Raw genomic sequence first — 11,318 nt, forward strand, 5'->3', positions numbered from 1 at the left:
TATATTCTACAACAAGTCTAAAACGTAGGCTACCGAAGTTTATATCATAATGGGGTAATATTACATAGCACCTATTTACTAAAATATCCTAGATTTTTTACAGAACGACCTATATTTTAGTAATATTCTATCTAAATCGAAAAAAAAAGAAAAAAAAGTTGAAATAAATACTTACAAAACCTTTTATTTTCTACATTAAAAATCCATTTTAAATGATTAATCTCGAGTTCAACTAAATTACAAATCGCTTATACCGCACTGGTAAAGTATCACAGAAATTAACCATACCTAGCTAAACTATCGACATTCAAACTACATCAGAGGTTGGTCTCTTTCAAGTACAGGAAATATTTAAATTAAGCAAAATTGTTGAATTATACATGTTAATCGGTTTATGGAATTCGCATACAGGTGAGAACTAGATTTTGGTTGATAAGTTTAATTTAATTATTCTTTTTACTTAACATCCAAATTAGATTAAGAGCTATAACAAGCTTACAATGTTTGACCTTGATGGTTCTAATATGTACTTTCAACCTATCAGGTAGAAAAGAAAATATTTTTGATTTGTTAATCACTTATTTAGAGGTAAACTCGCATTCAGATAGTTTTTTCCATTATTTAAAAAGTAGAATGTTTACGAGATTTTATGATCAAAAAATAAAACTGTACAATGACATACATTTTCAAATTAATTAAATACATTTTTTATATTGATTGGTTGATAAATAATGAATTTAATAAAAGAAGCGCTAGCGTATAAAATAATCGACGAACATGGATAACATAGAATCAAAACGGAATCATTTACAAACCCTATTCTTACCACACTATCAACAATGAATTCGATAACGTCCATATTTCTGCACATCTCGTTCGCAGTAAAATGCTAGAACAAACGAGATGAATAGAAAGCAAAGGCAGTTTTAGACTAACCTATGTTTACGTACCTACATAAATTATACGGTACATTTCATTTTATGCGCCGGTCTGAACCCGCCCTTACTTTACAAACGCTACCGAATACCCAGTGTCAAATTCGTACACTAATAAAGTAAAATCAGGAATGGAATCACAAAATGTGTAATAAATACGGCATACATACAAATTAAAAGGTCTAGAAAACTGGGGCGATACATAACGTATTAGTTAGGTATTTGCAGTGGGCCGTCGCCGTTGACGACGCTGGCGGCGGTGTAAGGCCAGTTGTAGATCGACTGCAGCGGGACGTGAAGCAACTCCACTAGGTACCGGTAATTTGGTTCTGAAAACGGTAATATTTCGTAAATATATAAGTAAACATTTATGTGGCGTGCCATGCCAAAAGGGTCTCTTCCCAAACAAATCGATGCGGAATTGTCTTTCGCCGACCTAACATCGCTTGTTAGATGATCATGCGATAAGGATGCGTTTAGCGACGACGACGCGTAAGTGCGTTTTCACATTACCCGATCCGATATCGGAAGTCGGACTGATATCCCATACATTACAGGCGCCATCTTGGATTTTTTCTATGGAAATCCTTCCGACATCCAATATCGGATCGGATAATGTGAAAACGGCGTAAGCGTGTTCATACTAACGAGCGATTTTTGGTCGGCTAAAGCCATTTTTTTTGTTGGAATTTCAGATGAAAAGGACCTTATCGCACTTGAAGATTAAAGATCGTAACGGAAAGACACATAAAATTACAATACAACTGCGTAAAATATTGCAGATCATAAAGTAACCCCTATTATATAGAACTAGCTTTTGCCCGCGGCTTCGCTCGCGTTAGAATGAGACAAAAAGTAGCCTATGTCACTTTCCATCCCTTCAACTATCTCCACTTAAAAAATCACGTCAATTCGTCGCTCCGTTTTGCCGTGAAAGACGGACAAACAAACAGACACACACACTTTCCCATTTATAATATTAGTATGGATACTCGTATCTACCTATCAATAGGTATGTATCAAAGAGGATCGAGTATTATAGAGAGTTACTGTCGAAGTAAAATGTGTAATCACAGTGCATAGACTGCCATCTCTTGACACAGGCTTACAACTTTTGAACCTCAGTTTTGACAATTTGGCCCATATTCTTAGCTGGATATGTGTTAAAATACTTAAAATGTCAAATATTAGTATTAGCGCCATCTAGCTGAGAGTACCCCAAAGGTGTAATGCCATCTACGCCACCGCTCCTTTTTCTGTATGGTACTGAACTGAGGTACGTTTTTTTCTTAGACTTTATCTGTCTATACGGAGTTATATATGTCTTTGGTATGTATATAAGGTTAAAGGCCAAGTGCGACGAGTAGAACACCTAATTAATAATTTAATTAGCCTAGACGGCAATATTGACAATAAGGAAGTTACCTTCTTCATTTGTAATAAGAAGTTAAATAATATTAAAATGTATGATTTACTTATTAAATATTTGTTGCACAAGTAAATAAAATACGATCGAGTTTTGGTCCCTAACAATTCGTAATTTGTAAAAATTGTATAATATACGACCTAAGTAGGTACAAGCATGAATCTTCACTTATAAAACTTTTTTGTATTGTATCACAATGTTCAGGAAACAATATGTCATCAAGCTAAGGAGTACATGCACCTGCGGCGCAACAGAGCATAACAACAACATTGTAACATGATTATGGTAAATACGCTACCGCGTTCTATTATTTGCATTCGTCAAGGATCGAGATACAATATTTCAGGGGTTTCTTCGTTGTTTTATAGCCAAAAGAAATTATAAATACGTAATTAAGTACTGCTTGTAATAGGGCAAAGTTTTTATCGAATGGAACATCACTAATTAATTCATCATTAATTAGTTAGCTAGCTATAAATCTGGTGGTGGCAGAATAACAGCGTCCGTTGCTGGCAGTCCTTGTGGCCGCTGCGCCTCGAGGCCCTCTGGCACAGACATTAGCTGAGCCACCTACCTTTTCAATTAGTTTGTAAGCATGCCTGTGTACTTTTATAATGTACCTGTGTTCAAACTTTTGAATAAACGTCTTTATTATTATTATTATAATTAGTTTATCAAAATATGACTATAAGCCTTATAGTATATGGGGTCATAAAATGCGGTCAGATGCTGATATTTCAGATAAATGTGATTTCCTTTATATTCAAATTACGAACTCAAATCTTACCGTTTTCTGGATTGATAAATCCCTTTCTAACCAGGTGCCGTAGCTGAATGGCATTTCTGCGACGCGAAACGAAAACGAATCGCCGCGAAAGGTAGTCTGGCTCTGTCGCGCCAATTCGCAAGAGCGATAGAGATAGATGCATTCCTGCGCCGTCAGGAGCTCGAAACTCTCCACTTCGCGTTCTGTGGCACGAAGTCTAGGGGCATCTCCAGGTACACGTATCCTTCTGAATCAAATTACGAACAAGCATCAAAGCTTACCATTCTCTGGATTGATAAATCCCTTTCTGACCAGAAAGTCCAGCAGGATCGGCGCGCCGGTAGTTTTGAACTGCGGCGTGAGAGCTCTCTGGATGCATTCCTGCGCTGTCAGGAGCTCGAAACTCTCCACTTCGCCGTCCGCGTTCTGTGGCACGAAGTCTAGGGGCAACTCCAGGTCGTACACGTATTCCGTGTTTGGGAACAGTCCCCTCTCACTCTCGAAGTAGAAGCTGCAATATGAAATGTTATATTTTATAAGAGTGTTACTAAAAATATTCTATAAATATCTAACACTAGAATTACAGTCTAACCTGACACAACCAGCCGGCACCAACTTCTTTGCCAACTCTCCCTCCACAGATGCTTCTTCAGCCGCTTCCTTGATACAGGTCTCCAGGATCCCGTAGCCCACTGCCAATCCACCGCTGACGAAGCAGTCCCATTTTCCTTTTTGGTGATAAAGTTTGGTAATTATTTGCTTCATTTAAGTCAGTATGATTACCTATTTGAAAGCTATTTTGATTAATGCATTATATTTTACATTGCTAGTATTCCTAACAAGATATTAGCTGGGTCCACACACAGTGATGCATGTTTCGAGGCAATTTGCACGCATGGTAAATGTTTAATGTACGGCCAAGGCACGTTTGCCGTGTGAGACATTGCCTCACTCTGTATGGAACTTGCTATTCACCAAAGTAATCATACAATTAATTTGGCAAAAATAACAGTATACTTATCCTTGTGTGGATTTGAATTACTTAAATAACACAAACAATAAAGCTCATAAATTTTATCTTTATCTGAATCTTATTGGACTTATCTCTGGGAGAGATTTAGTAAAATTTACAGGGGCTCTGCCTAATTCGCGCTGGTATCCCTAACTAGGAGCCCTTTAGGAGCTAATATTCATATCAGATGCGACTACAGTGTGTGGGACACAGTCATGAGTATGTTCTCCACTTTTAATTTATTCTATGCTTAAGATCATTGTTCATCATTACAGTTTGTTAAAATTTTTGAATAAACATAATATAATCCTAAGTACAGTGTGGTTCTACTAGCTTGTTATAATTTATGGCATTGGCATTCCGATTCTTAGTAGTCTGCTGTATTTATGATCTTATCCATAATCTTATTCATGGAAAGCGACTAACCTGGCCATGTTTGTTTGGTGAAGCTCCTCTGCTGCATCCAGATACACAGCCCTTTAGTTGGATGGTTAACATAGCCGGAGACACTGACGCCATAGTTCCTAATGCCGAACAGGCAAATTGCGCTCCGTTCCATTTCCATCAAGTTTTCATAATGATAAGGGGTGCTCACTCCAAATAACTGAAATAAAATACATTTTAGAGTTTGAAGAATTATCAAACAGAACTGGGTGTCACAAGTTGCTAAGCATTAGGCAAGACTTGACCAGCAGGAACTTGTAAGCAATTTCCTTGCAGGAACTGGTCAAACTATGAAATGCAACAACTACTAACCTCATCTCTCCAGCCCTTAAGAGCACACAACTCTCCTTCTTTTCTCAAGCTCAGTAACACATCAGCTACTTTTGCGGTTCTCTCTTGGTAGTCACGGAATGCGGGGTTAAGTTCCACATATTTACCAGTGATTCTAAACACCTGTAGGAAAAAAACATGTAATACTAGGGACCTTATAAAATTATAAATACAGGTATAGAAGGTGAATTAGGTTACCTCGGGAAATTTTTGGAGATATTTCATAATATCAGGTCGAACTAGGCCCACTTGGTGGCCGGCAACTATGAATGGTTTACATATACCTTGATGTAAACCTAAAAAAACAATTACATACATAAAACATACAATGCAGGAGTAAAACCAAGTATTAATAATATCCCAATTATTCAATCACCTGAGAAATAGAAGCAGTTGAACTTTTTAGCTAATTTTAAGACCTCAGAAATGTTGTTCTGCAGGGAATTCATATTTTTCATAGCTTGTAAATCACAGGGTAATATATTCGTATGTCGGTGTACACAATACTTTATGGTAAATTTTTGAACACTATCGAAAATAATGAGGGTTTAAGTAATTTCAAAGAGTTTATTTCAGTTTATTCCCATGATTTTGACCAACGAAAAGCAAAGATGTAAAAAAATAAAGACACTACTGCTACATAATTACGCGATACACAGAACCAGTTCCAATTGTTCAGATTAGGTTTCAGTTTACACAGACAGCAATTTTAATTAGAATTTCTAACTGGGCACCCAGTCTCATTAGTTGGTTGATATCACCTCAGTTTATTGCTTGAATTCACTTCACAAGCAAAACTAGTTAAGCTTTGCATTTACCAACGTCAGTGTCAGAACATGTCAGAAATGAAAAACGCAGGTACATAAAAAGGTTAATTTTTTTTTTCTTCGTCCTTCTGGACAGGCTAGGACCATAGGCCATACCGCATATAAAAAGGTTAAATTACAGCGCGCCTGTATACTAGGGTCCAATATGAAGGAATAAAAAGCATAGTATATTGGTGCTATGCTACTCATGAAAAAATTCTTAATAATGCTATGACCAATAAATTCATATTTGTAATATTGTATTATGTACTAGTAAAGAAAATTATTCATAATCTAGATTTACGTGAAAAGTCTTCTTTATTTTGTAATCTATGTTACTATTACAATTTGGACATTTGCATGAATCTCGGGAATGTTCCAAAACGTATGCAAGCGAGAATAAAAATTGTTCGTAAAAAAATTGGTTGTCTGTAAAGTCGATTTACGGACGGTAGTTTAACGTGATAACGTCAAACATTACAGTAGTATAGACAGGGCGGTCAGAGTATAGCAAAAGGGGCCCGATTCTGGGACTTTTTTTCACGTTTTTTCATTTATTTATTTATATATCATCACTTCACTATCACTACATAGTATAAAACAAAGTCACTTTTTCTGTCCCTATGTCCCTATGTCCCTTTGTATGCTTAAATCTTTGAAACTACGCAACGGATTTTGATGCGGTTTTTTTTAATAGATAGAGTGATTCAAGAGGAAGGTTTATATGTATAATAACATCCATTAAATAGTGGAGAAGTACTGTTATTTTTGAGGTTTCTAATGTGATGTCGTAAATAATTACATGCGGGTAGATTATATTTATTTGTCTACCCCGAACATTTATATAAATTAATATCGGGTAGTTTTGTGTTGTTTACATCTCCGGTGACATTTTGCTGGGACGTCAGTCTTCCGCGACCACGGCCAGTGCAACCTGGCCGAAACGTTGGGAAAAAAGGTAAAAATAATGTTAATTAATCGCATTCGACCTGTATGTGACTTTAAATATGTGTACAAAGCGCGAGAACTTAGTGTTATCTTGATAAGGGATAGGGATAGCGATAGGGATAGCGATATCACTACATAGTATAAAACAAAGTCGCTTTCTCTGTCCCTATGTCCCTTTGTATGCTTAAATCTTTGAAACTACGCAACGGATTTTGATGCGGTTTTTTTTTTAATAGATAGAGTTATTCAAGAGGAAGGTTTATATGTATAATAACATCCATTAAATAGTGGAGAAGTACTGTTATTTTTGAGGTTTCTAATGTGATGTCGTAAATAATTACATGCGGGTAGATTATATTTATTTGTCTACCCCGAACATTTATATAAATTAATATCGGGTAGTTTTGTGTTGTTTACATCTCCGGTGACATTTTGCTGGGACGTCAGTCTTCCGCGACCACGGCCAGTGCAACCTGGCCGAAACGTTGGGAAAAAGGTAAAAATAATGTTAATTAATCGCTTTCGACCTGTATGTGACTTTAAATATGTGTACAAAGCGCGAGAACTTAGTGTTATCTTGATAAGGGATAGGGATAGCGATAGGGATAGCGATAGGGATAGCGATAGCCATAGCGTTAGCGATAGCGATAGCGATAGGGATAGAGATAGGGATACGGATACGGAAACGGATACGGATACGGATAATATGGGTATCGTTAGAGGGATACGGATAACCGGTCGGCGGTCTCTTACAATCAAAGTGCTCTAAGACGATCGTTGTTTGCTTGCTTGAAGATTACGTTTGCGATAAGTATAAGCAAAATGTAAAAAATTGTAAGGGATAATAGAAAAAAGTACTTTTTACCCACCGATCATATAGTGTCGAAATACGGGCTATGTGGGATGTTTATAAAGGTTTCCCCAGCGTATATAGAATTACCTACGCTGTGGTCGATGTGTAATATTTCTACAATCATTTCAAGCAAAAGTATTATGTGCAATCGAAATAATCGCAGATAAATATACCAGAGAAACCTAAGGATCCAAATGAAAATCTTAATGAATACTTTTATTACGCGGGCGAAGCCGCGGGTAAAAGCTAGTTAAAAATACACAAAAGTTAACAGTATTTCACCAAAGCACTTATGTGGTAATATAATTATGTACATGTTAAATTGACATAAATAAAAGCAAACACACTTAAAAGTTAAACTATGGTTATTACATTAATCACCTAAGGAGTGTAGAGTCTATGAACCTTAAGAGTTTTCTGTAAAACACACCAACACTATCAGCAAATATGTCAATATCGTCTGTCTCCAACATGATGCGGTTAAGAGCAGCTCGGGCTCGAGCGGTGCGCCGGCCGCCGCGAACAGGCGCCGCCGCCGCCGCGCCGGCACCGCGCCCGGCATGCCAACCACCACATTCGCTCTTGGCACTTGCAGCCCCATTCTCTCAAGCACGGATGCGTCATCTACTCTATGGTGAAACAGTTGGCGGTAATGCATAATATGCAGCAGTTTCCGTCTGGTTTCTAGAGTTTGAAGACCAACCATTCCTGTTACGAATAGAGATGGATACATATATGGGTAATATCCGTACAGTCGTTTGTAAATGTGCCTACAGAACTTCCTCTGCACTCTTTCTAGCATAGTGTTTTGTTCTTATTAGAAAGAATGCATTAAAATAAGCATCTTTTATAAATTAAATTTTTTTTTTAAAACCTACTAATTTAGGAGTTAGAGTGGTGCAAAGTTGCAAAATTTTCCCGTAGCATTACTAAGGCGCCAGAGACAGAAAGCGATATCGACGGAGCCCCGCTTATTACAGAAACTGCACAGAATAGGAGCCTTCGGCCGTTTGAAGATACCTAACGAACCTAACCTATACCTATATAAAAGTCGTCATTTTGTATCCTAGACCGTTTGCGAGACACGCGTTAAAAATTATTAAAGTGCTAGTGCCATTTACTAATCAGAACCCTAATATCTCAGTAAATATTAATGGAGAAGAAAAAGTTTATATAACAAAACATCCTTATTTAAACGTGTTCTATATGATTTATCAATATTAACATAGGTTATATTGGTAAAAAAAATCATCGTAAATTTATTAAGTCTCTGGCGCCTTAGTAAATACTATGGGAAAATTCGCAACTTCGTACTGCTCTAACTCCTAAATAAATAGGTTTTTCAAACAACTTCATTCTATAAAAGATGCTTATTTTAATGCAATCTTTCATGTTTTTAAATTACAAACACTCAAAAATAATAAACACGGGCGCGCCATCTGTCGCAGCTGTGGTGCTTTACTCAGGCCACACGCTACAACCATACCGAGCGCATCGATCAGCCGCTTAGTTCCTACGCGCGCCAATACATGACGCTTAAGCTATATTGGGAAACGGGACAATGACGTCATCTTTTTCGTGCATGCTGCCCGTAGTAACGAGTTATTAGACGTTATCACGTCAAAAAATACTATGACGACGACAATTGTTTCGATGTGGTGCAAAGAATTTTATAATACTCACTAGGAGAAAAATGCCAACTTCATACAAAAAATGCCCCCTTCCAGTCACACACCCACTTACACATCCTTCACACGTTTATACTAGTGGCGGTCTCAAATAAATTCCAACGGACATTAATGGAACTAAAATTGACAATCGGTTTAGCGCACAGACCAACCCCTATAGACATCTATTACAAGACGACTCGCGGTTGCCAGCCTTCCTAGTATTTGCACTGATATAAGCGCGGGCGCTCGCCGTGCCCGATCAGTATCGACCAAGTAACAGACCCGAAAGCAGCGCGTGTTTTTCGCACAAAAAAATTGGAAAAGGGTATTTTGATGCCTTAAAGATGTCCACCTGTAGTGTGAAATGGTGTGGAAAGGTAACAAGAAGCTCAAATTTAAAAACAGACGGCATTACATTCCACAAATAAGTCATATTTATAATTTATTCAGAGCCGGCATAGGTCAACTTACATTGGCCACTTACGCGTCAGTAGAGGGACAGTCATACTTCTGTCCCTTTTCATCTGGCGCGACTGCCCGCCGTCCTTGAAACGGCCAATCACAGCGCGCTTAACACATTCCCCGCCCGCTCCTCGCACCCCAAACACTGGTCACTCGTATCGCGAACCAAATATACAAGACTGCCACTCTATAGGAGGTTCTCTGTGGTTTAGCGCGATTGGAATATTAATATTACCAATTTTGGTATATCTGTGTCTGTTGTTGTTTGTCCGTGTTTCACGGCAAAATGGAGCGACGAATTGAGGTGATTTTTAAGTGGAGATAGTTGAAGGGATAGAGAGTGACATAGACATGGAAGGACATAGACATAGAAAGGCTTTATTTAATATCACAATATTCACAATGTTACAAATGTTACAATGTTAAAATTAGAGATGGGCTGAATATGGACTTTGCCGAATACGAATATTCGGCCGAACATTCGGTTCAGCTCTTACCGAACCGAACATTCGGCCGAATATTCGGTTACGACATATTTTTAAAGAGAATGTTAAGATTAAAACTATGAAATGATTGATAATGGTTATACATACCTACTACAACTATGTTCTTATGATTTAGTGGATAACTAAAACTTAGTTAAAACAACTCTGAACTCTTCTCAACTCTTGAACTACGGTTTTTAAACTTTTTTACAAAACAATTGTGTTTATATTTTGACGCATTTTTAGGTAGTTCCTTAGAAAGCTACTAATATAGGAGCTTATTATTATCCAATGGAATACGTAAAATCTTAATTAGTTATTTACTTTGTTTATTCGGTTAAATATTCGGCAATGCAACCGAATTATTCGGCCGAATACGAACATTGAAAAACTTGCCGAATACCGAATATTTACCGAATGCTGGTTTTCAGTCGGACCCTAGTAGTTCACTAAACCAAAACTAGTTTAAATATTATATTGTGTGTGTGTGTTAGTGTGTGTGTGTGTTAGTGTGTGTGTGTGTGTGTGTGTGTGTGTGTGTGTGTGTGTGTGTGTGTGTGTGTGTGTGTGTGTGTGTGTGTGTGTGTGTGTGTGTGTGCGTGCGCGCGCGCGCGTGTATGTGTGTGTATGCGTGTGTGTGTATATATGTATGTGTGCGTGTGTGTGTGTGTGTTTGTGTGTGTGCGCGCGTGTGAACCAATTGCGTATGAATATAAGCGCTATAGTATGTGTAATGTGTATATGTCGCAGTAAGATAGATAAAGCCGTTATATAGTTATAACCCTAGGAATATAATTATACGTCGTAACATAGTTAAACGAAAGCGATTAATTGCTATCTTACTAGGAATATAACTATAATACTAAACTAGTTTAGTCATATAGTTATATGATTGGATTCAGTTTAGTGAAATGATTGTAGGCAGGAGTGCAGCGGTGCGGCGGAGGTATAGTTATAACCCTAGGGATATAAGGGAGCGATTCAGAACCATCTTACTAGGAATATAATTATAATACGGTATTTAAAATTGCAAACGGGACTTAATCGCGTATTACTATGTATTAAGTCCCGTTTGCAATTTTAAATATGTGTCAAAATCGTGAAAGTTTAAATCGGTGTTTTATAATACGTATAGCGGGACGATTTGGAATAACAACACCGTCACTGACGTTAGAACAAAG

At 37.4% G+C, this 11,318-nt stretch overlaps 1 protein-coding gene across 2 annotated transcripts; it reads right to left on the minus strand.

Annotated features, from left to right (window-relative positions):
* Window positions 1–1,067: 1,067 nt before the first annotated feature.
* LOC125226368 (uncharacterized protein YJR142W) lies at window positions 1,068–5,739 on the minus strand. Of its 2 annotated transcripts, none has more exons than XM_048130332.1 (7): window positions 5,290–5,739; window positions 5,112–5,209; window positions 4,896–5,036; window positions 4,566–4,743; window positions 3,720–3,855; window positions 3,409–3,638; window positions 1,068–1,264 (listed from the first exon to the last, which is right to left on the minus strand). In XM_048130332.1, the coding sequence occupies exons 1-7, from the start codon at window positions 5,369–5,371 to the stop codon at window positions 1,146–1,148; spliced, it is 984 nt and encodes a 327-aa protein (XP_047986289.1). In that variant the 5' UTR covers window positions 5,372–5,739; the 3' UTR covers window positions 1,068–1,145. The 2 variants fall into 2 exon arrangements, with proteins under 2 accessions (XP_047986289.1, XP_047986290.1); XM_048130333.1 differs by having other exon boundaries at window positions 5,675–5,693.
* Window positions 5,740–11,318: the final 5,579 nt, after the last annotated feature.

This window comes from Leguminivora glycinivorella, chromosome 5 (assembly GCF_023078275.1).
Source record: "Leguminivora glycinivorella isolate SPB_JAAS2020 chromosome 5, LegGlyc_1.1, whole genome shotgun sequence".
In the NCBI taxonomy this organism is placed as follows: Eukaryota; Metazoa; Arthropoda; class Insecta; order Lepidoptera; family Tortricidae; genus Leguminivora; species Leguminivora glycinivorella.